General features: G+C 48.7%; 1 protein-coding gene across 7 annotated transcripts in view; it reads left to right on the top strand.

The window, feature by feature from the left end:
* Nucleotides 1-25942, top strand: part of PTPN5 (protein tyrosine phosphatase non-receptor type 5) — a 63989-nt gene that overhangs the window by 15816 nt on the left and 22231 nt on the right. For 4 of the 7 annotated variants that reach the window (XM_032240956.1, XM_032240953.1, XM_032240952.1 and 1 more), the window contains exons 2-3: nucleotides 3811-3898; nucleotides 9574-9650. In XM_032240956.1, coding sequence (XP_032096847.1) covers nucleotides 3879-3898; nucleotides 9574-9650 — 97 coding nt within the window. In that variant the 5' untranslated portion in view covers nucleotides 3811-3878. Of the gene's footprint in view, nucleotides 1-3810; nucleotides 3899-9573; nucleotides 9651-20512; nucleotides 20635-25942 lie in introns of those variants that run through there. The other 3 variants (XM_032240955.1, XM_032240951.1, XM_032240954.1) reach the window with 2 other exon arrangements.

Here is a 25942-nt window from a genome sequence, read left to right as displayed (position 1 = left end):
GACTGGCCCAAGGTCACACAGTAGCCTGGGACTAGAACCCAGGGCTGCTGGACCCTGGGCCAGTGAGTGTATGTGTCACAGCACTGATGGAACACAGCTGCCACCATCACAGGCTCCCCACCCAAGCCAGCCTCCCAAGGCCTGCTCCCTGGGTTGCCATTTCAAGTGGAGAAAGCCGAGGTCGTGGTCCAGCGCAGGACTCCCAGTCATTCTTCTAGGGAGAATGGCAACGACCCCCTTCAGGGACCCAAGCAGGAGCAGGGACACAGGCACAGGGATCTCGCTCTTGTTCCTTCACTCATTCACTTGGGCCACTTCACCCCCTGAGCCTTAGTTTTCTTATCTGTAAAAATGGGGATCACCACATGTTACTCACATAGATTTATGGTGATGATTTCTTAACATATAGAAAGCAACTGCCATGATGTGCAGTCTCTTCCTGTTGTATTTGCAGAGTATTGTTTTTGTCAAAAACTAAAAAGTGAAAGAGGGGTTAGGAATCCGGGCAGTGGGGGAAGCTCTGTGATGACTAGCTGTGTGGCCTTGAGCAGGTCACTTCACTTTTCTGAGTGTCCATTTCCTCCTCTAGAAAATGCAGGGAATGCTAGTATGTGCCTCCAGGGGCCGCTATGAGGATTGAATTTACTAAGACATGCAAGGCACTTGGAGCAGTGCCTGGCCTGTGTGGTCCACATGCTGTAGTGATAGCTGCCCATTCTGTTGTGAAGATGTCATTGTTACCTTCTTCATCCGTCAGGGGCTAAGATGTTCCTGGACAGGTAGCCATAAGATTGCTTCTGCCCTGTTTCCTGCTTCCTTCCTCACTCTGATCACCTCCCCCTGTTCCCTTCCAACCTCACCAACCTGACCATGAAATTTTAAAAGTGTAGATTTTAAAAGAAAGCCAGGATGGCCCTGAGAAGAGACTGCGAGGGTCCACAGAGCTGGAGCTGAATCACTGTGAATTCCTGACCCTCTACCCCAAAGACGTAATTAGGACAGAATATGTGGGCATCAGCCATGAGCCCCTGGTCTCTCTCGAAGCTGCCTGCGCAGCTAGCCCATGCTACTTTGGTCCCAGCAGGGTGGCCAAAGCCAGCAAAGAGTCTGTGAATGTTTCTCCTGCTCCCATCCCACCCAATCTAGGAATTTGGCAGGATGGGGCTCCTCAAATCTCCCTCTAGCGCCCTCCTCCTCAGAGTACAGGGGGAAGCTGGTAAACTCAGTTCATACTGGACCTTTGGACCAGACCACAGACACCTGCAGTCCCAACAACGCCTTTCTGTTGTCAGCAAGGGAAGGCACACGGTCCTGGGATGCCTCTCTTATCCAAAGGCTGCCCTAGACAACTTGGCAATGTTCAAAGCCCTTTGCCCTTTCCAGAAGCTAGGTTCCCAGCCCTTTCCCAGGAGTTTATACGCTGTCTACACCTGCTTCCCCACCACCACCACCCTCATTTCTCTTCTCTGCCATGCCTTTGTCAGTTGTTTGCATAGTTCCCTAGCACCTGCTGTTTACCAGTCACCATGCTAGTCAACATTCACCTTTCTCTCATTCACTGGCAATCTTCACCGCAATCCTGTGTGGAAGGTATTGTCATCCGTGTTAGACATATGAGAAAAAGGTAAGGCTTCAAGTGATAAAGACACTTTTCCAGAGCCACACAGTTTTACTAGAGTGGAGTGAAGACCTGTCCTCAGGGAAGGCTTCCTAGAGCAATTCAAGATTAAGCTGGAGCTTAAAGTCTGAGTTGGATTTTAAGGAGGGGTACAAAGAGGTGATGGCCTTCCAGGCAGGAGAGACAGCCTAAGCAAAGGGGCAAAGGGAGGGCTGTGCTTCGTGGTCAAGGGGGTGATGAGGAGGCAGTTACGGTCTGAAATCAGAGTGACTGGAGCAGGTCCCCAGCAAGGGGGCAGTCCCCAGCTGCAATCCCGGGTCAGGATGGCCCGTCTCTTACCTGATCATCATGCTCACCTTTTAGCTGGTCTCCTGCCTCCCAAGCCAAAAATCTATTAGAGCTGGTTGATTTTTTAAATCCTTAATATCAGGTATGGAAGAAATGTCTCATTGTGTTTCTTAAATGAAATTAGCCCAGACGCAGAGCTTCCCAGCATCCCTACCTGATAGGAAATTCAATCCCAGTCATCACTGGAGGGACCCCAACCCACTGCTGTGACCGCCATACCAGGGATGTTTCAAGGAAACCACACTGGTTATAGCTAAGACACCTTCTGTGTAGAAAGAAATTTAGTCTAAAAGGGGAGTGTGAAAAGGTGTGGCATGGGATGGGACAATCTACTGAATTGCTCCCTTGTAATTTTTTCCCTTACTGTGCCTTCTGCGGGGAGGGTGCCGTGTGGGGTGCAGCGGAAGCCCTGGAGGCTGAGATCCAGCCCTCTCTGTGCACTCAGCACCACCCACGCAAACACCAGGCACCAGTCATAGAACTGATGGGCTCTGTCACCTTCCCAGGCCCCGAGGTCCCCTCCCCTTCCTACATACCCACCTCCCTGACCAAGAGACACCTTGCCCCCCAGGTGCTCAAGCTTTTACAGAACAAAGACTGGAAGGATAGCTCCTGCAGGAACTTGGCCTTCAGTCCTGCAGCCAAGCTGCCTCTCCCAAGGGAGAGGTCCGCCTTACCTCTCTGGAAAGAAAGGAAGGGATAAAGAAAAAAATTACAAGTGAGCAATTCAGTGGATTGTCCCATCCCCTTTCCATACTCCCTTTTTAGGCTAAATTTCTTTCTAGCCCTTGAATATGCCCTGCTTTGTGTCAATTCCAGGCCCATCCACATGCCCTCCTTCTACCTGGAGCACCCCACCCCCTCCTGTCTCATCCCACAGCCTCTCACCCCCACTCCTCTTTCACGTCTCATCAGAGACAGCCCTTCCTGGGAACCGAACCTCTCCTGAGTCCTCTGCCTCCTTAGGGGTCTGGCTGGCATTTCCAGGGCACCCTGCTCGCCTCCCCTCACACAGGACACTTGCCTTTTCTTCTTACCTACATACCCCATGAGATGTTTGTCATTCATTGTATTCCCAGGGTCCCACACGTAGCCTGAACATAGTAGGTGTTTAGCAAACAGGTTGAACAAATGAATCGTCCAGTCCCTGATTCAGACTCAAATGAAAAATGGACAACTATTGCCTAAGCCCCTCAGCAGGCTAGGCCTACCCTGTAGTTTTCATCTTCGCTTCGCTGGGGTCTCTGCCATGCCCACGCCCTGCTTCTCCCACTCAGAGAAGAGCAGGGATAGAAGGGAAGTCATTTGTCTGGGCACATCCCAAGCAGAGAACACTCAGACCCCGTGTTTGGGATCCAGAAAACTCCAAGTTTGCAGTCTGCTCAGACGTGAGGACAGATGGCTGGACAGTGGACAGCTGGGCAGGGAGGGTAGGCAGCTTGGCAGGACGGAAATAGCAGTGAACTAAGCATTGGGAGTCCTGGGCTCAGAGCCTATTCATTCCACGAGTTTGCTGCACGCATCAGTCTGGGTTCTTTGGTTGCCAGCAACAGAAGAGGACTCTGAGTAACTTGGGCAGAAAAGATATTTATTAGAAGGCTTTGGGGTATGATACAAATAACAGCTAACTGAGCTCTAGTTCTGGGCTGTCTGTGTGGCAAGGGGCGAGCAGGGTACCAGGGGAGGAGAAAGGTGACTCACAAAAGGAAATCAGGAGTTTAAGTACCTGAAAACAATTGTTGACACACTGTGTGACCCGAGACTAGTCACTTAATCTCTCTTTGTCCCAGTTTTCCCATCTGGATGATCTGAAGCTGCCCTCTCTCCTCCATTTATATCTCCAGCTTGCTTTTGGCTGAGAAAGCTTCCTGCCCTGGAAGATGGCACCCTTCCCCATCCAGACACCTTGGGAATGAATTATGAGGGAGCCAGGTGAGTGAGTGTTTACGTGGTTCCCCTGCACCCCACCCACTGAGGAGGCCAAGCCATCTCCATCTGGATCCTCTGGGGCACATGAGGTGCTCAGCCTGATCATTCGTTTCCATGAAGCCAGCGTGTCCTCTGCTCCTGCCTGCTGAACATGCTGATGAAAATCTGGATGGCATTATAGGCCTCTTCCTGGATATAGTTTGGCCATCTTTAACTGGGAGGCTCCCTCTAGGAGGGCAGACTACCTGCCACGACCCTAGATGTGGCCTTTAACGTGTACATCAACAGGCTCGGGCCCTGTGCTAAACACCTGGGATGCAGAGGTGGTTGAGGGGGTGAGGATGCTCCAAAGTCAGAAGCTGGTGGGGGAGGCAGGTGCATAAACAGCTAACTATAGCAGCAGAACAAAGTAAGAGACAAAAGGATATATGAACCAGGTGTGTGGGGGAGCCCAGAAGTGGGAGGATGCAGTTCTTCCTGAGAGATCAGGAAGTGCTCCATGGAAGGCATACCACCTAAGCCGCACCTTGGAGAACAAGTAAGATTTGACAAAAGAGGAAAGGGTCTTCCAGGCTGAGGGAACAGCACAAACAAGGCTCAACAGGAAGAACCGACAAGTTTGATTCAGCAAATACAGATGTCGGGTGGGGTTCGAGCTTTAGGAGGGTGGTGTGAGTGCCACATTAGCAGTGAGGGGTGTTTACAGGGTACCAGGAGCACAAAGCCCAGGAGAGAGGGCTGGGCTTGGCTCAGCCTCACACCCAAGAATCAGGTTCAGGCTCTCTGACTGGCTCAGCAAACCGGCCAGCTCTTTCTCTGCATGAGTCCTGGGCAAAGCTGCGACTTCATGTTAGGAGACTCCAGGATGTCTCCTAATAGCACCTCCCATCCCCCCTCCACTCCCCAGGCAGAGGGGAGGTGCGTCTGTTAGAACACTTCACCCAGCCCACAGCCGCATCTGTTCTGTGTCTTCTGCACTGGCCGTGAGCTTCTGGAAGATGGGGTGGGTGGTCTAGGCTGGGTCTCCAGCACCCAGCGCTGGTGGCATAGCTGCACAGCTCATTACCTTCACACATACGAACAAGCAAAGGAAGGTGATGACATTCGAGTTACAATGGGCTTAGAGTCTAGGCACCTTATTCTCATAAGCCTCAGACCCAGATCGCAGAAAGGATTGCCCAAAACCACAAGTGTGATAGGAGGAGAGTGGAAACAGAACAGTTTGGTTCAAACTGTTTGTGAATAGAAGCACTATTCACAAATAGCCAAAAGGTGGAAACAGCCCAAATGTTCAACTGGTGAATAGATAAATAAAATGTCATCCATCCTATAGTAGAATATTATTCAGCCATAAAAAGGAATGAAGTACTGATGCATGCTTCGGACTTGGATGAACCTAGAAAACATTATGCTCAGTGAAAGAAGCAAACACAAAAGGCTATATATTTTCTGATTCCATTTATATGAAATATCCAGAATAGGCAAAGCCATAGAGACAGAAAGCAGATATGCGGTTGCCAGGGGCTGGGGGGAGGAGGACAGGGAGTGACTCCTTAATGAGTACAGGATTTTCTTTTGGGGTGACAAAAATATTCTGGAAGCAGATCATTATGATGGTTGCACAACATTATGAATGTATTAAATGCCACTGAATTGTACTCTTTAAAATGGTCAAAATGTTGAATTTTATGCTATAGGAATTTTTGCACAGTAAAAAGAGTAGTTTCAGACCAGTTCAGATGCTACCAGCTGAGTCTAAAGTCCATTCCTTAAACATAAGCTGCTGCTCCCCACTTCCTGTTATAGGCGTCCCCAGCCAGGTCAGGTGCAAAAGAGCCAGCATCACTCTCAGTGCAGGGAAGCCACCTGGTCAAGTGGAAGAGGGCTTCCCCCGCCCCCAGGGAGGCAGGATTCCTTGCTTCTGGGTTGCTTCTTGCCCACATGCCTCTACTGAGACCTAGCCCCCATCTGCTGCTCCATCCCACTGACCAGCCTACTTCCGATCGCACCAGATGTTCCCTACATCTTGAGCTTCCATGCCTTGCTCTATTTGCTCTACTCAAGAAATCCTTTTCCCTTGCAACACTTCATCCACCTAAAAACATATTTTAAAAACCAGCTCCTGTCTCCTCCTTGGAGAAGACTTCCTCTACCTCATGCCCCTCCCCACAAATGAGCAGAGCCCTCCCCAAAGTGGTCACAGGCATACCTTAGTTAAAGCAGGCATCAGGGTACAGTTGTGTCTGCATGTCTGTCTCTCTGAGAAGACTGGGAGCCTGCAAGGAGGGGCCTGGATTATTCATCACTATATTCACAGGGCAGCTCCAGGCCTTGCTCACAGAAAGTGCACGCCTGTTGAATGAGACAATGGCTTTGGGAAGCTGTTTTCACTCTGGGATGTCCTCCATCAGTGAAGTGGGGGCAGACTGGGTGATTTCCAAGTCCCTCCATTCCTGGTGCTCTCTGGTTATAAGGGAAGCAGTGGTGTGGGCAGCCCAGCAAATGGCTGCTCTTGTCATAGACCAGTCTTATGTTCCTGTTGCCTGGCTGATAGAAGTGGGGAAGGAGAGAGAAGGAACCTTAGCAATCCAATACAAGCAGCTATTTCTGCTCTTGGTGGGGAGGGAGGAAGGCAGCACCCAGAGACTGGGTTCTCCATCCAGCCTGAATGGCTATCTATTTTCTCCAGAAAGCTAATTAAACCCTCCTCTGGACAGTCTAGACATGCAGGTTTTGGCTGGGGTTGCCTGGAGTCCTTTGACCTCAGGGAAGAGCAGCAGGCTCTTGCCCCATTTTCCTTTGCAGTCAAGAGGTGCTACTCGTTCTGCTTTTCTGATTATGAAATTAGTCATTTTCTAGGAAGCTTATTTATAGAGTCCGCCGCACACATGCAGCACTGAGCTATTCTGAACACAGCTTGGGGCCTGAGAGGCTTAAGGTGTGAAAGCAGGTGTGAGTCACACATTGGTCCCCTCCCAGAGGTATCTGGATACTATGCCTTTCTGTACCCAGCCAGGGATCTGCCCTCAGGGGCTGCCATCCGACTGGGTGCTCTTTAGGATAAGGAAAGAACAAGTTTAGGATTGGAAGGTTGGGGGTGGGTACTCTCAAACACAATCCCTGTGGCCACCACCAGCTCAATATGAAATGTGGGGCAAGTCAGAGCCCACCCCCTGCCTCAGTTTCTCCTCTGTAAAATGAGAGGCCTTCCAGATCTGTGATTCTCTGACTTCTGTGGATGACAGCTGTAGAGGAGAGCTCCAAGCTACTTAACAAAGACCTGCCCACAAAGCAGCTCAGATCATGGCTGTGCTTGAGGTTTCTAATGTTTTCTCAAGAACGTCAGGTCAACATTCACTTATTCCATAAGTGTTTATTTATTGAACACCCTGCTACGAACCAGGCACTGTGCAAGGCTTTGAAGATACAATGGTAAATAAAACAGAAATAGTGGACCCTGCCTTCATGAAACCTATAGTTTAATGATGGAGACAGATGTTGAATAATGGCATAAATTAAAATGACATTTCTAACTGTGTCAGGTACATACCATGAGCAAAAAGTACTAAGAAGTACAGCTGGAGAACCTCTCTAGGTAGAGAGAAAAGCATGTGCAAGGCACTGTGAAGGAAAGAGCCTTTCCGGTGTGGCCGGAGTGCAGAGGTCAAGGGGGAGAGGGGCAAGGGGTAAGGCTGCAGGGATCAACAGGGACCAGACCACCCAACATCTAGTGAACTATGCCAAAGGGTTTTTATCTTTGTTCTAAGTACAATAAGGATGCCATGAGAATATTTTTTCGAGAAATGTTATGTGATAAATGTTGAGTTTTGAGGAACTGATTCTAGCTCCTCTGTTCCGAGAAGAGTTCACCATGCCACTTTCCATTGCCTGGGGCAGAGGGGACTTCCACATCCAGTTGTGCAGGTGGTAAACTGCACAGCCTATCTATGCCATAAGCATTGGAGCCAGGTGGAGAATGTTTTGGAGGCCAGCCTGAGTGGATGCCAGCAATCAGTTAAAATATTGCCACAGCAATCTAGGCAATGATGACTGTAGCTGGGACCACAATGGGGAGGGAGAAAGGTGGGGGGACTCCAGGGACATTTAAAGAAAGCACTTAAAGTCAGACGTTTACATTGAAGATAGTGACCCCCTCTCTGCAGGAGTGCTGGGCTCTAGGACTTGTGATTCACCAAGACCCTGGCAGTTGGGTTGAGGCAAAAAAATGAAGTAATACAATGCCAGTTGAAAAAGAAGCTATCACAGAGAGAAGGGCCACCCTGAACCTGTCCTCTCTGCACTTAATTATTTAAAATCTGGATTTGGGCCTGAAATAGGCGCCAGGGCCAGTCCAAGAAGCAGGATAGGAGGACAGGCAGGCAGAGAAGCAGCTGAGCCTCTGGACTTCCTGGAAGTATGCTAGAGAGGCTATGTCAATGGTTCTTTTGATTGCCAGTTTCAGAAATCACATCCCACTGGCATAAACTAAAATGTGGGGATTTATTGGAAGGATCCTTGGCCATCTTATGGTCTTGATAGACATATTGTCCAATCAAGACTCAGTAGAGATGGTAACATCTGCTCTCAGGCCCTCTGCAGCAGATGTTTGCAGGTCTTCTCTTCAGGCCACTGTGGCTACCATGATTCAGCACCAGCAAAATGCACCAGAATGCATTTTCAGTGTGCAAGGGAGAATATTTGATTGACTCAGGCTGGTTTTTGTGTCCAGCCTTGGATCAGTCATCAGCTACTGCCAAGGGTCAGAGACACAAAGCATAGACAAGGCCACTGGAGCCCATGCTGCATTTCAGGCCATTCCCAGGGTAGGGGAACCCCCGTGAGCCAAGTGGTTGCCCTCAAAATATGTCTACTCTAAAGATGCTTCATGGGGTCTACCTGATCTCCAGCAACCTTTTTCTAGCTTACCGGGTAAAGAAGCAAAACTAGACACCCATACTGTCCTATAAGGTGCTCTGATAGGCTAGAAAGAGGGTTTTCTGATTTCAGGAAGGAAACATTTAGACTATGCAAAACATATATATAACTACTTTTTCTAGCTATTTCTGGAGAAGAGTTCTGCATGCTACTTTCCACTGCCTGAAGTAGAGGGGATTTGCACATCTTGGAGAGCTGGACACAGGACTGTGGGTTACTCAGAGCCCTCTTCCTGTTCACCTATGGTTCACAGCCACAGGAAATAGGACACACAGTGGCATAGCAGCAAGTGCATGAGCCTGGAATCCTAGGCCATAATTTCAAACTCTTCTCTATTCTCTTTAGCTGTGTGACTTTGGGCAAGTTACTTAACCTCTCTGAGCCTGTTTAATGATCCCTCATTCGTGGGCTTATGGTGAGGATTTAATGTGGTAAAGTTTGCAAAGTGTTTGCATATAGTAAATCTTCCTTCCATGGTAGAGATGATGATAGTGATGAGGGTGATGATGGTTGTGATGGTACTGCTGCCACTGATTCCACAAGGAAGACACCTGCAAAATTCTGCTCCTGCCTCTGTGGCTTGACCCCTCAATAGACTGGTATTTTCCACAGGTCCCTTTGATGGGGTGGGGTTATTCAGAGGGATACAGAATACAAGAGAGGGAGGTTTCTTATCTTTGCTCTGGGTTTTTGTCTTGATCCTGGCTCACCAGCATCATCTCACCTTTTCTATCCTGCTGCAGGAGTGAGAGAGAGAACCACGCTGCTGATGACTCCAAGGGAGGGGCCCTGGACATGTGCTGCAGTGAGAGGCTACCGGGTGAGTCTTCCCAGCACCCAGGTCCTCCCAGAGCTCAGAGTGGAGAGAGAATACCCCGGCTGGTGCTGGGGCTGGAGTAAAGCCTGGCTAGCTGTGAACTTGCATGAGAAGAACCAGGCAGCTGCTCCATAGGTCATCACTTAAATGGGGGCTTGTTTTTCTAATCCCTGATGCATTCTGGCCTGTTAGCATGTGGAGCTGCTGTAGGCTCACGTGGAGGGAAGAGCAAGCAACTGAGGGTGTGCTAGGAAGTGAAGAGAAGGATGAAGAGCTGGGGAGTCCAGGGCTCCTAGGGAATGACCAGTGACCATTCAGTGCTGGGCTGACTTCAAGAGGTAAGGGTAGGAAACAAAACCTGAAGGCAGCATGAGCCAAGGCTGGGGGGCAGAGGTGGGAAACTACCTGATGTCCCTGTTGAGAAGCCCAGCTTGAGGGTGAAGCTGTGCTGTTCGAGGCCAGTTGACCACACTTGCAGGCCATTGCAGCTACCGTGGAGATGACTACCAAGGCACTCTTGCCTACAGGGTGGCAGCTTGTCCCAGTTGTAATCCCATGACCCACGCCATGATAAACAACCTCAGAAGGAAGAAGAAGTTGGGGGAATTATTTAATTTTTTTATAAAAGTTTTTATTGTGAGCCAGGCACATGGCTCATGCCTGTAATCCCAGCACTTTGGGAGGCCGAGGCAGGCAGATCACAAGGTCAAGAGATAGAGACCATCCTGGCCAACATGATAAAAAACCCCTATTAAAAATACAAAAATTAGTTTGGCGTGGTGGTACGCACCTGTAGTCCCAGCTACTTGGGAAGCTGAGGCAGGAGAATCACTTGAAACTGGGAGGCAGAGGTTGCAGTGAGCCAGGATCATGCCTCTGCACTCCAGCCTGGCAACAGAGCAAGACTCCATCGCAAAAAAAAAAAAAAAAAAAAAAAAGTTTTTATTTTTTTTCCTTCTTATAACAAAAGGTTAACTGTCAAAACATTAGAAATAAATACAGATGGAAAAAAATCACCATAATCCTATAACACAGCATATATTTTCATCTCTCCTTCCGAACATTTTGTTAAAAGACAAGTCTTTTGAACTCTAACTTTGAAGCCCCAAACCTGTAGCTTGTCAGAGACCTCATGATTGACAAGGAACCTTAGAATGGAGTCTTCACGTGACATTCTTTAAGAGAGACACTGGAAACAACCAGGTATGGATCTAAAACAACGACTCTTCAAAATAAGCGGTATTTTATTCACACCACATTCAGTGCCCCAGCTCCTGAGGAAGCCCTTTGGTGCAGTTCATACCTTAACCAGTAGGGGTGCCATTGCTCAAAACGCTTTGGTCAGCTTGCTGAGATGGTCTAAGATGGACACCATCTGTCTTGAAGAGAATTCTCTGAAAAGATGTGAGAACTCTCTGAATATCTGAATGGCTGCCTTATGGAGAGGACAGCAGATCTTTTCTGTATATCTTAGGATGACGTAATCCCAACACATTGAAATTAAAGACAGGCCTGCTGGCCCATAGAACTCTGACTCTAAAAGTGGTCCAGTCATAGATCTCAATAATTCCAGAGGAAGAAAAGAGTGTTCCGTCACAGGAGGCATTCAAGTACTGGCTAGATAGACATTGGAGAGGAAATTTCCACAATGGGTGGGAGGTCCAGATGACATCAGAAGTCCCCTTCAAGTATTAAACAGTTCTGTGATTCAGATATGAGTCATAGAATTCGGAGATGACTCTACAATCAGGGATGGCCCCACTGGCTAGAAGAAAGCCACAGAAAATAGGGCAGGATGAATGGAAGTCCAGAGAATGGCATGGTGTGGAGGAAGAAAGAGCATTTGAGTCCCCCTGTTCTGCTTCAGGCTGTGTGTTTACGCACAATTCACTTAACCTTCCTGAAGCTCCAGTCCTTCATCTGTAAATAGAAACAATAGCAATATGAATATTTATCCTCACAAGCATCCTGGGGGGAATAAATAAATAACCCCTCAGTCATTCACTCAAGTACTTCTTGAGCATCTACTAGGTCTCAGGTTCTGTACTAGGTGCTAGAGATATAGTGGTAAATAAAATAGACACAGTCCCTGCTGTACTGAAAGGTCATGGACAAGTTCTGCTTTGAGTTGCTTCTGCAAAATGAGATGAAGCCACAGTAGAGATGCTGCAGTAATAAGCATAATATATTGAATCCCAGTATTCTCTCCTATACCTCCCCAAAAGCCAGCAACCAGTGTAGAATAGAAGAGGAGCATTGGTCATGTCATATCCTAGGAAATCAGTGTCATTTGTACCCCCATCTTACAGATGAGAGGACCAAGGTCCAGGGAGCTTAGGCAGTCTGTCCAAGGTCACTTAGCTGGTAGAGGGAGGATTCACTCCAGGCAGTCTCTCTCAGTAGCCCGCGTCCTCACCACTACCTTGTTCTGCCTCTGTTGTCACCATGGAGCCACTGTCATCTTCTGACACCCTGTGGACTGAGGCAAAAAGAGTTAAAGTGTGTTTGTGCCAGATGGGAGTTTAAAGGAGGTAGACAATGTCACTATGCCTGTCCCCATCTGTGTCCTTCCTCTGGGAAGTCCTGCTTGCAGAGGCTGAGCAAGTTGTGTGACCCTTGAGACTCACACAATGCCATCCTGATAGGGGATTGCAGTGATTATGTGCCTCCTCCATGGGGCCATGAGCTCTCTGAAGGCAAGCACCTTCCTATTTCATCTCTGCATCCTCCATGTCCAGCAGGTATTCACTCATTTCTTCATTCTGTCACTACTGATTGAGCACCTACACGTGCTGAGCACTGTTGTAAGCACTAAAGATTGAGCAGCAGAGACCCAAACTGAAAAAATTTCCTACCCTCACAGGACAGTATTATGTGCTGGTCAAGAGCAGGGACTCTGGACCCTAGCTTGGTTCCACCACTTTCCAGTGGGATGATCATGGGCAAGTACTGATTCTTTCTGGGCCTCTCATTCACAATATAGCAAGAACAATATTCACTACTGTATGGAGTTGTTAGAGGATTCAGTGAGTTAACAGAAACCTTAGAACAGTGCCTGGCTTATAGCGAGTGCTGTACACACATTTGCTATTAAGGAAAAAATAGACAACAAAAAAAATAAGTAAAAGCTATGCCACATAGTGTGGCCAGTAGTGGTAAGTGCTATGAAGACAATTAATTAAAGCCAATAAGAGGGGGATGGGAAAGAACTGGGGGATGGTTTGGCATTGTGAGTAGGGTAAACCTGGAGCCAGGTGTAGAGTAGGCTTCTGCAAATATTTGTCAAGACAACTGGGACACAAAAGGAAATGGAGGTGTATAGGCCAAGAGGGTTAGAGTGCTGGGCCTTTAGAAGAAGCCTACAAGCACTGCAGGCAGTTGCATAATGATGGTGTAAAAATCCAGCCCTCGAGTATTCTCTCCCCTCCTGGCTGTCTTGCCCAGAGGTGAGGCAGAGTGAGGGCCAGCCATGCCTGGTGACTTATTTGTTCCCACACCCACCTCCAGATGGAGGCAGCAGGGCCAACACTCCCAGCCACCATGGCCACCCAGATCTGAGCCAGCAGGGGCAGGTCATACAGTCCTCTCAGAGCTTTCTGGGGTGGAAACATCTTCAGGCATCACCAACACCCCTTGGCAGGCACCCTCCACTGCCCCCGCCCGCTGCCCCAGGGCCAGGCATGCTGCCTCACAGCCCCTGGGACACCCCCACGTGTGCGCTGGCACACTCGTGTTTGTGCTCACTTGTCATGGCCGTATGCTTCCCTGTGCACATGCATGTACCCACGCACAGTCACCCGGGCACGTGGCCTGCCTGTCTCACGCAGCCCTGCAGGGGCGGACGCACACCTCCACGTTCACACACCTGCACGTCTTCCTCTTGCACACTCACCTCTCTCAGCTCCATCCCTCCACCCCACAGCTTCCACTCCGCAGGCTTCCTGGAGATATGCTTGCTCTCTCGTTCCCTCCTTAGGTGACTTTCTCTCTCCCCTGCACTGTACCCCTTCTTCACACACACTCTCGAAAATGACTAGGCAGACTCCTCCCCTTCCTCTCCATTCTCCGTCCTCTTCCCAGACCTGCAGTTGTGCACAGCTCCCAGGTACTGTGGGGGCACTGAGTGTCTACCCCACTGCCTTCCCCACCCCTGTGCACATGCACACACAGGTATTTTTCTTTTCCCTCATGCACACACCCTTTTTCATGTGGTCACCCTCCTTTTCTCTTTCACTCTTCCTTTCTTGCTCACCTCATTTGCTCACAGTCACCCAAACACATTGGTACCTTCAAACTCACACTCTCCCTTCTTCTATGTGTCGGTGTTCATATTTGCAGGAAACCAGGCACTGCTGATGCTAGGGCCTCCACTCCTTCCCCCAACCAGCACCAGTACAGGCCCAGCCCAGTATAGTCCTAGCTCCCAGCAGCTGCCTCAGAGGTACAGGGTAGAGGAAAGAGGTAGATAAAGCAACAGTAGGTGCCAGTGGGGGCCAGTACATGAAATACAGCAACATCACCAGGCATCTTTACCATGCAGACTCATGGGCAGGCCTGTAGGGACGGAGGTCAGACTACCAATAAGGCCCCTCACCGTTTACCACCCCTGCTCTGTCCCGCTCTGAAAGGGCTTTCACTTGCATGCACGTGGGCACATCCGTCTGTATGTCCAAGCTTGGTCCACACCCTACCTAATAGGTTCTCCTTGGCCACCTCTGAAACCTGAAGATGTGTAAGCAGGAGACAGTGTCTACCCTAAAAGGGATGTACCTGGGCAAGAGACCCATGCAGGCTCAAGCCATTTGGGCAGGGAATCCTGAAGTCCTAGTAGCTAGATAGAGTATAGCCTGGTAAGGGGGCATGGACACCAGCTGGTGAGACACTCCAGGTGAGATATCTCCTGAGCCCTGTGAACTTCTCTTCTTCTGGGGAGTGGCATGGCCAGAAGGGATGGCACACAGGGCCCAGGTCTAAGGACGTTGCTGCTCTTGGGAACAAGGTACTCCTGGAGCCTTCCTGTAGGCATGAGCCTTCCTGGAGCTGTGACAATCCCTACTACCCTGAGATTTCAGTGTGTCATGATTAGCTGGCTTGATGCAGGATCGTGATTATGCTGAAGGTCTGAGTAGGCCGTTGCACTTTTGGTAGGAACAACTGGCCTCTTGGGCTGGTACTTCTGAGACCTACTCTCCACCTTAAATCCTGATGTCTTGCAGCCCGTCCCCAACCCAGCCCTAGGCACTCTGCTCTGTATCACTGTGGGTATTAAGTGCACCCTTCTCTGAGGCCAATGATAAGGTCTAGGTCTCAGCAAGAGGCCACTGCCCATCCCAAGTGCCACTCTTTAAAGTAAAGGAGCTAAAGGCCTGAATCAAGGAAAGCTTTGTCACCCTAATCCTGCAGCACCTATCTCTGACCACCAGGAAGGAATAAGTCATAGCTTTCACAGCCTTCCTACCATGCCACAGATGAGGTCTTGCACCAGAAGCCAACAAGGCCAGTTGAAAAGGCAGTCTGGGCCAGACCTGGTGGCTCACACCTGTAACCCCAGCATTTTGGGAGGCCTAGGCGGGCAGATCACGAGGTCAGGAGTTCCAGACCAGCCTGGCCAACATGGTGAAACCCTGTCTCTACTGAAAATACAAAAAATTAGCCGGCCGTGGTGCCATGTGCCTGTAATCCCAGCTACTTGGGACGCTGAAGCAGGAAAATTGCTTGAACCCAGGAGGCGGAGGTTACAGTGAGCCGAGATTGCACCACTGCACTCCAGCCTGGGCAATAGAGCAAGACTCGGTCTCAAGAAAGAAAAAAAAATGCAGCCTGATTCTTTTATCCACTCAAATTTGCTGAGCACCTACTCCATGCTGCATGCTTGCCAGGCTCTGGTGATACAGTGACAAGCAAGACAGACATGGTCCCGGCTCCTAGGGTGCCAAGGAAGAGTGCAGCCATTATGCAGCCCTTTCTTGGTGGGTCAGGGGAGATTTCCTCAAACAAGTGGCCTAGAACATGAATAGGGTCTCGGTTCATGTCCTCAGGAGCCTGCTATGCAGAGCATTTTAAGAAGCAGTTTTGCCTTGTCCCTGATAGGCTTGCCCCTGTTCTCACAGAGCCCCGCAGACTGGTGCTTAATACTGGTTCAGGCTGGTCTGTGAGCAGGTGCGGGAGCGCAGATGGACAGATCTCAAGAAGATGGAGCTGGCTGTAGTAGTACTGCTGAGATGTCACTGGTAGCTGTCAACACTCAGTAGTAGAGGTTCTGTTGATTTTTATTTCTTTGTTAAATGAGAACTGTTTCTATCCTGGTGAAGGAAAATAGAGGATCATTCTCCATTCCATACTACCTGAGGGAGGAATAAAACCACTTGCATTAGTTATATTTTGCTACATAACAAATTACCCCAAAAACTCTGCAACTTAAAGCAACATTTCTTATCCCCCACAGTTTCTAAGTCAGGAATCCAGGAATGACTCTGCCACACGGCTCTGGCCTGATCTCTCACAACATCTCAAGGTGTTGACCAGAGCTGCAGTAATCCCAAACTCAACTGTGGCTGAAGAATCCACTTCTAAACTCACTCACAGGTGATTGGCAGGCTCCAGTTCCATGCAGCGTCTTGGTGCTGTTTTCATTCAAGACTTTAAATACATTTAGAGATATTTATTGTGATTGATGGTACAATGAGTTTTTCACTTGAGTCTTAGATAAAGTAAAACAAAACACCATTTGGATATGCTAAGAACACTAATGGCGTAGTATTCTGTAATGATGCCATTGTACTGAAAAAGAAGTCCCAACCCAGGTGCCCACTGATCAGCAATAGTAGAGGCTAACTATTCTCAGACACCAGGATGGAGCCCATCTAGCTAGGCCTTGAGGTGCTATGGCCAGGCAGACCTGGGTTCAAATCCCAGCTCACCTGTTGACCAGCAGCATGACCTGAGGTAAATTATCTAACTGCTGTGAGTTCCAAATTCCTCACTCTAAAATGAGGGTGGTAATATGATGAGATCTTCACAGAGATTTTGTAAGGATTAAATGAGTTCATGGACATCAAGTGCTTATTACACAGTGCACTATAAGTGGTAGCTAATAGTGACGGTGATGATTGTTCCAGGATACAGAATTTGAACAGAAAAACCTTTGCATCTTTGTGTTCCTGTGCTTGGAGCTTGGGCGTCAGGCCTGGGCCCATCCTACAGCAGTGGAGTGGGGAGTGTAGCCGGTGATCCTTTCTTGACTCCCCACCACAGGTCTGGGCCCTCACTTAACCAGCACGCCACAGGCAGGAGTGTTTTCTGTTGGCATAGTCAAGGGGCCAGGGTTGGTGAGGAGAGTGATCCTCCATTTTCCTTCACCAGGATAGAAACAGTTCTCATATTCTAGGGAGTTGTCTGGATGTGTGATGACACTAAAAAGAGAGTCTTTGCAACTGAAGGAAGGAATGCATCTGGTCCAGTCCCCTGAATCTTCAAAGGCTGTTGCCAAAGCCCTTTCAGACAAATGGGCATCCATCGGACTCCTAAGATATGCAGTGATAGATGCCACTCTCTTTCTCTTTGGTCTAGCTCAATAACAGATCACCCCAGCTCTCAGGAATTTCCTTATATCTGAAAAAAAAAATTTCATCCTTCCATTTAAGCTCATTTCTTCTTTTCAGGTCTCAGCATCTGTTTTGGTTGTCTGCTGCTGCCTGGCTATCTCAAAACTTAGTGGCTTGAAGCAACAACCCGCATTTTATGTGCTCATGACTTGGAGGGTCATGCAGGGCTTAGCTGGGTGGCTCTTCCATTCCATGTGGCATCAGCTGAGGGTGCTCAGTCAGCTGTATACATCTCATTCTGTGGGATAGAACGTCCAAGAAAGCAGCCGGGTGCAGTGGCTCATGCCTGTAGTCCCAGCACTGTGGGAGGCCAAGGCGGACAGATCGCTTGCGGTCAGGAGTTCGAGACCAGCCTCACTAATATGGTGAAACCCCGTCTCTACTAAATACAAAAAATTAGCCAGGTGTGGTGGCACATTCCTGTAGTTCCAGCTACTTGGGAGGCTGAGGCAGGAGAATCACTTGAACCCGGGAGGCAGAGGTTGCAGTGAGCCAACATTGTGCCATTGCACTCCAGCCTGGGCAACAAGGGTGGCAAAACTCCATCTCAAAAAAAAAAGAATGTCCGAGAAAGCTTTTCTTATACCTCAGCACCCCTACCTTGGGCTTCCTCACAGCATGATGGTCTCATGGTAGTTGCACTTCTTATGTGGCAGCTGATTACCAAGAAGAAGCGGCTTCAGATCTCTTAAGGCCTGTCCCCAGAAGTTACACCGTGTCACTTCACTACATTTTGTTGATCAAAGCCAGTCACGGGGCAGCCTGGATTCAAGGGATGGGAAGTAAATGGCACCTCTTGACAGGAGGAGTGCAGAGACTCTCTGTCCCTCCTTCATCCACTAGCACATCCTCTTTATAAGCTTTCACATGCCTCCTCATGCTAGCTTCTTCCTCTCCTAAAGCTTCCTGCCCTCGGCCTTCATCCCATGTCCCATTCTTTTCCCCAACCTTCCACTCTTTGAGCTACTCACCCTTTGTAGCTTAAATCTTTGGTTCTTTTGCTCTTCTCCCTGCCACTTCAAAGAACACAGCTGTGTGCAGTCCCACCCCTAACACTTGTAAGGCTATGTATGCTATGTCTAGATAGTCAGCTGTTAGGAAGCAAGCCGAGAAACTTTGAAATGAAGTATGTTGCCCTTCTACCTCGACAAACATTCATTTGTAGGGAGTTTGAAAGCCAGGTTCAAATGGAGAATTCTGAGTTCTGCACCAAAATATGGGATCTAGGAAAAGCCAGTCTCCAGCCCAGCCCGGCTCTGTCCAGCACTACAAGGGCACTCATGAGCATTTGTGTGGATGGGATGCGCACTCAGCCCACACATCCGAGCTCCAAACACACCTTCCGCAAATAGTCACCTTAGCCAGTTCTAGGAATACACACAGCACAGTGTACTCTCATAAAGCAGTCAGAAAAGAGGGCCACTAGGCCCAGGAATCAGGCTGAGAACTGTTTGACCAGGGAACCTGGGATATTGAACATGTGATCTTAGAGGGAGAATGTCCCTTTGGCTCCATGGACTCCTCACCTGTGAGGAGGAGCATACTTGCTACAGGATTGGAGCAGGGCCCTCCAAAGTGTGAGATCAGGACAAGGGACATTTTCCTGGGTGTAAGGACAGTGCTGAGTGTGTCTGCTGTTATACTGGGCATTGCCTTTCACTGATGGGCTTGGACAAGCCCCTGTACTGCTCTATTCCTCCCATGAGGCATCTCCACTGTGAAATGAGAAAAGCAATTTTTTCATGGTAGTTTTAAGAATTCAGTGAGACAATGGATGTGAATGGGGGTTTGTAAATTATCAAGTATTATTCACAGCTCATTTTTATGGTTTCTTATTGGATTCAGAAGCCCTGGATGTGAGTGAATTTGGACTCTGCCCTTTTTCAGCTTGGATCTTGCATGAATCACTTTACATCTCTAAACTTTGGAAATTCACACACACACACACACACACACACACACACACACACATGAAAATGATGTGTGGGACAGGTGGCAATGTTTATTAGGACCTTGGTGCTGTTTCTTTTCAATTCCAAGTGGTTAAAACCTGAAGGATGGGCTGAGTGCAGTGGCTTACACCTGTAATCCCAGCATTTGGGGAGGCTGCGGTGGCTGGGTCACATGACGTCAGGAGTTCAAGATCAGCCTGGCCAACATGGTGAAATCCAATCTCTACTGAAAATACAAAAACCAGCCAGGCATGGTGGCATGTGTCTGTAATCCCAGCTACTCAGGAGGCTGAGGTACAAAAATCACTTGAACCCAGGAGGCAGAAGTTGCCGTTAGCAGAGATCACATCACTGCACTCCAGCCTGTATGATGGAGTGAGAGTCTGTCTAAAAAAAAGAAAAAAAAAAAACAAAAACCTGAAGGATGTAAGGGACCAGGGAGAGTCATCAGCAAAGGGGGAACTAGGCTGTCCAAACCAGACATAAGCCAGATGTCAGCTGGGGTAATGTTGCCTTTTAAAATACAGATGAGAAGCTTGCCAAGAATTTCCCATTACACGCCATTTTCCTAAACAAAACAAGGCTTTGCATAGAGTATCCCTCTTCTGAGGACCAGTCACTAGACTGCCCCCTCTCAGCCCTATTGGGGCTGTGGCTGATGTGACTATTAGATATTGAAAAAGATCATCTTAGGCCGGGCACAGTGGCTCACGCCTGTAATCCCAGCACTTTGGGAGGTCGAGGTGGGCAGATCACCTGAGGTTGGGAGTTCAAGACCAGCCTGACCAACATGGAGAAACCTCATCTCTACTAAAATGCAAAATTAGTGAGGTGTGGTAGTGCACGTCTGTAATCTCAGAACCTGGGAGACAGAGGTTGTGATGAGCCAAGATGACACCACTGCACTCCAGCCTGGGCAACAAGAGCAAAACTCCATCTCAAAAAAAAAAAAGAAAAGAAAAAGATCATCTTTTTTCCCACACCCCTGTTGAACATCACTTAGCTTGAGATAAACCCCTTATTAATCAGAAACAAGACCATTTGGCATTGTGCATTTGTCCTCTACTCAGCCCAGTGCCACCCTCTGCCAGCCTGAGTAGCTGCCCAGTGTGTCCTGGTATCTGGCAGCAGGGCAATCCCTCGGCCATACCCAGCCTCTTAAGCCTGTCTCTCCTCAATGGGAATAGAGCCTGAGAGAGGGATAAAACCGCTTGCGTTAGTTATATTTTGCTGCATAACAAATTACCCCAAAAACTCTGCAACTTAAAACAACAGTTCTTATCCCCCAAAGTTTCTAAGTCAGGAACCCAGGAATGACTCTGCCACATGGCCCTGGCCTGATCTCTCACAACATCTCAAGGTGTTGACCAGAGTTACAATAATCCCAAACTCGACTGTGGCTGAGGAGTCCACATCTAAACTCACTCACAGGTGATTGGCAGGCTCTAGTTGCTTGCAGCCTCTTGGCCAGAGGTCTCAGTGCCTTGCCACACAGGCCACTCCATGGGCTGCCTCTGCAGCCACACTGCAGGGCAGCCAGTTTCCTGCAGAGTGAGTGATCTCAGAGAAAGCACATGAGGGAGCAAGAGAGTACCCAAGATGGCAGTCACCACCTCGTAGGACCCAAACCTAGAAGTGCCATGCCTTCACTTCTGCGGTGTGCTGTTGGCCATGAAGACTAACCCTGGACCATGTAAGAGGGACTGCACAAGGATGTGAAGACCAGGAGGCAGGGTTCATTGAGGGCCACCTTGGAGGCCGTCTGCCATATTGCTTAAAAGTTGAATCCTTGTTATACAAAGAGGCATATAGTCTTGGGATATGCCTACTACAAAATGATACACAGAGGGAAAGTACACCCACAAAGAGAAAAATACATCAAAAGGAAGCCAGCGCCTTTCTCAGTGAGGCAAGAGTATGGATGACTTGGTTTTTCTTTATGCTTTTATTACAGGGGGAGGTCTTCATATTTTCTAAAATCATTAAGAAAAAATAATTGGCCACTCCAAAATAACAATTAATCCTTGCCAAGCAAGAGTGATAGCTAGTGAGATAGGTGACCCTCTGAGTTGAGTCACTGCTCTCTGGGTTGGTGATTGATTGTCAGATGGAAACCTGGTGCTGACCCAACCCTAGGGATTTTAATATTTTAATGGGGCTGGTTATTCTTGGAGACAGCCACCAAGGCATGGAATTCCCGTCTCCCTGTAGAAAGCCAAGAAAATGACTCACAGGTCATGTTGGTGAACCAGCTCAGAGGAGAGGAGATTCAGGGGTCTCCTTGACAGTCGGCTGTACTGCAACTCAGTCCACGAGTCTTTTTCTCCCTTTGGAAATGTTGATTCCCACACAGCTAGGGTTGGTCTCTCTCTCTCTCTCTCTCTCTCTCTCTCTCTCTGTCACTGTCTGTCTCTCCAGCTCTCCCAGTTCCAGGATGCAGACAGGATGCAGGCCATAATTTCTGTTCATTCTTTCTCCCATTGGACCTTGGCTCAACTTCCAACTCAGTGGTTTGTTTTGGGTTTACTTGGAGAGGAAAAGGTGGTTCTTGAGAGTTTCTAGAGCATCGTCCATCAGACTGCTCAGTGCACAGTCCTGTATCTCCAGTGAGCCATACAGGCTCTCTCTTTAATTTTATTCACTTATTTACTTCCTTTTATGCCCCACTGCTGTGGCCCCTCTCTCTATAGTTAACGTGTTTAATTAGTATGTTTTGTTTCTACATGTCCTTGCAGAATGGGTGACAATTTTTGTGTCTATATTTTTAATTGTGCCTATTGTACTGTGTTAATTCTTGTTCTTTTTACTCCACACCATGTTTCTAAGTTCCTCCACAGTGCCGTGGGTACTCTGATCCTTTGCTCCTAAGGGCTGCACAGCACTCCCCAAGATGTCCCTGAACACTTGGCCACCAGCTCCCCCAGCCACGGGCTTGCAGATTCTCTACTTCCCCTCCCCCACCAAAGGTAGCACAGGAGGGAACACTGGCTTACATGCTCCCTTGGGCACTGTGTGAGGATTTATTTGACATTTGCACCCTAGAGTGCTCAGTGACTATGTGGACTCTTTTAACCTAGCCTTACAGTCGTATAACATCATTTCTGCCACCTTCACTCCATCAGGGCAATCAGCCAGAGAGGGGACATAGATGCCACCTATTGATGGGAGAAATGGTGAAGAATTACAGACATATTTTAAGACCACAACAGGAATTAAGTTACAGAGAGGTTAAAGACCTTGCCTAAGTCATATAGCTGATAAATGCATCCTAGAGCAGAACCACCAGTTTCTAGACTTTTCTGCTTCCATACTGGTTCCAACAGAGGATCTGGAAGAAGAGAAAACTAGAAAGTGTGGGTAGAGCCTGGGGAGGTAAGCAGGGGTCAGAGCATCCTGATCCTTTGTCATTAGCCATGGCAAAGGCAAGGATTTTGGTCTTTATCCTAAGAACAAAGGGAAGCCATTGAATTAAACTAAAACAAGGGGTTCAGATTTATTTTTAAATAGCAGTGGATCTTTAGAGGTAGAAGGACCCCTAAAAAACTTCTAAAAAACCCCTAGTCCCACTCTTTGAATTGATAGGACACTTGGAAGACCCCCTGAGGTAGTGAGATAGATGCCCAAGATCATACAGCCAGCTAGTGCAGGCCCCCGACACCCTGAGAATGTGGTGTGTGAGCCTATCAAGTTGCAAAGGCCATCTGATGGTGGCAGCCTCTGGAGGCTTGGGATTCGCCCACCCTGGTGTCCTGGGGGTAGAAGAGTTCACCTCCTGTCACCTGGACTTTCCTAGACCTCTGAGGGCATTTAACAGGACCCTTCAAAGAATCCCAAGCCAGGACCCAGCCTTCCACTGCCATGGGACCTCAAGCCTTAGGCCTTCCAGATATCCACAGGCAATCCCTGTTGAACTTCATATGCTAGCTTAAAGAGAGAGCTGAACTAGAGGCTTAAAGATGAGCATGGCAGTCCTGGTTTTGCCTCTTATTCTCTGGACCTCATCAATTTTCTCATCTTTGAAATGAGAGGATGGAGCAAGATGCTCTCTCAAGTCCGTCTCTTCCTCCCCAAGTGTTTGTGCTTAAGCCTCAGGCACTGGGGACCTCTGGTACCTCACTTCCCCAGGGCCTCTGCTGTCAGTTCTTTCAGTTCTCAGCATGGGCAGCTGATGGGAGAAGCATGCCCTCAGAGTTTCATTGACCCTTTTCACCCTCATACTTCTGGGCCTCCACGCCAAAGAGGCTCGGATAACTGAGCCTTTGTTTGCAGCAACAAAGCTGTTTGCAATTTCAGATAGAACCATTTTATTGTATCATATCCAAAGAGTACTTGAGTTGTGTTTTGTTCTGAAAGTTCAATAGCATTCTGGACTTAATTAGCTGGCAGTGACAAAGCTCCCCCATCCCCAGTCCATGCCCACTCCATCCACCGACCCCAGTTGCCGGCCAACAGCTTCAAAGCCTCTGTTCACATCCAGGTGGGGCACCCATCGTCCTCCTGGGGGACTCACCAGGCAGATGAAAGGGAAATCCTTACTGCTGCCTCTCCCTCATGCTTCTCTTTCCCCATCATCTCTAGATTCTGGCTACCATTTATTGAGTATTCATTATGTTCCAGGCAGCAGATTAAGCATTTTGCACATTTTAATTTATGGCATCCTCAAAGTCCTATGAAGAACTTTATTTTGTTGTTGTTGTTGTTGTTGTTATTTTTAAGATGGAGTTTTGCGCTTGTCACCCAGGCTAGAGTGCAATGGCATGCTCTCTGGCTTACTGCAAACTCTGCCTCCCAGCTTCAATTGATTCTCCTGCCTAAGCCTCTGGAGTAGCTGGGACTACAGGCACGCACCACCATGCCCAGCTAATTTTTGTATTTTTAGTAAAGACGGGGTTTCACCATGTTGGCTGGGCTGGTCTCGAACTCCTGACCTCACATAATCTGCCCGCCTTCACCTCCCAAAGTGCTGGGATTACAGATGTGAGCCATCGCGCTCGGTGACTACATAGACTCTTCTAACCTAGCCTCACAATCCCATAACATCACTTCTGCCACCTTCACTACATCAGGGCAATCAGCCAGAGAGGGGACACAGATGCCACATATTGATGGGAGAAATGGTGAAGAACTACAGACATATTTTAAAACCACAGCAGGAATTAAGTTACAGAGAGGTTAAAGAACTTGCCTAAGTCATGTAGCTGATAAATGGTGAGCACCCATGTGTTAGTCTAGAATCTTCTTATCTCAAATTTGATTCCTTTCCCACCCCCATCTGGCCTGCCTGGGAAATGTAGAGATGAACAAGACTCGGGCCCTGCCTTCAGCTGGCTTACCATCTGAGATGGACTCGCTGCCAGCCCAAGCCCTTATCTTCTACCTCCTCCTGTGGATTTCTTGATCATGTTGCTCACTGATCAGCAGGACTAACAGAGTGGAGGGGCTGCAGGGAGCCAGTGCACATTCCCAGAACTCCAAGTCTACCATCCGTTTGTGTTTGCCTTTGCTGGGAGAAGCTAGAAATTTTTCCCACCAGGGCTTCTCTCACTAGGAGTCCTGTTGGTCGGTGCTGAGGTTGAAACATAGAACATCTTGAAGGCAGGAGATCATCTTGGTCAAGGGCCAGGCATAGAGCAGGTGCATGGTGAGTGTTTGCCGTGTTTCAGGGGCTCTCCTCTTCAGCACCATATAACCTCTAACACCTAGTTTGCCTGCTACACACCCCCAAAAGGTCGCAGAAAATGGAGGGCCACCACCATCCTCTCCCAGTAAGTACAGAGACCACAGCAGTGCCCAGCAAGTCCAGGCTCTTCCTCTCAGTCCCACAGGACTGCTGAGGCTGTGATATTGCGACGGCAAGAGTGGCTGATTGAGGCTATTCCTTCTAGACTCTTCCACCACGCCACCCTTCTCAGTTCCTCTAGCAGTGCCTCCTTAGATTCTGGACCTATCCAAGCAAAACTTCAAAATAGGCCTGGTAGGCAAACCTGCTCCACACATCCCCCTTGTGGGTTTGCAGACCCTTCTGTGGAATAAGAGAAAAATTATAGACTGTGGAGACCCACCAACCTGGGTTCAAGTCACAGTTTTGTTGCTGCCTGGCTCTGCGATCCCAGGCAAGTCACTTAGCCTCTCTGTGCCTCAGTGGCTCCCCATGCAAAACATAGGCAATCATGTCAACCTGCAGCACTGCTGTGAGTATTGAACAGCATAAGACTGACAATGTGCCTGGCTCCACGCTGGCAGGATAGGAGCATAAGGGGGGGGCAAATCCTCCCTGTGGATTCACCCCTCCACAGGGCAGAGCTTTTGGGAAGTTGCCCAAGGTCACCCCTACTGCTCCACACCTCCCTCCATCCCCACAGTGAGATAGGAGCAACAATCCCATTAACAAGAAGTCAGTGTCTACCGGTGGCATTTTGGACACAGTGACAGGCCATGGAGCCCAGCACCATCACCCAGGTGGTTGAGGGTTGAGGGTGCTAGAGACTTGTTAACAGTGATGTGGTGTGGGAGGCAGAATGCCTGGTCCTAGACATAGGGAGTTAGCCTCATCTAGTGTGCGGCTAATAGCATGGGCTCTGGAAGCAGATTGCCTGGGCTCTAGTCTTAGCTTCCACCCATTTGTTAGCAGACCTTGGCCAAGTGACTTAACTTCCCTATGCCTCAGTTTCCTCATGTGTAAAATGGTGGTAAGAGCAGCGCCTACCTTCTGGGATTGTTGTGAGGATGAAATGTGTTA

This window comes from Sapajus apella, unplaced genomic scaffold (assembly GCF_009761245.1).
Source record: "Sapajus apella isolate SASKATOON/1434 unplaced genomic scaffold, GSC_monkey_1.0 scaffold47, whole genome shotgun sequence".
Lineage (NCBI taxonomy): Eukaryota > Metazoa > Chordata > Mammalia > Primates > Cebidae > Sapajus > Sapajus apella.
The sequence above is the reverse complement of the archived record's forward strand: the minus strand, read 5'-3'. Positions and strand labels throughout refer to the sequence as shown.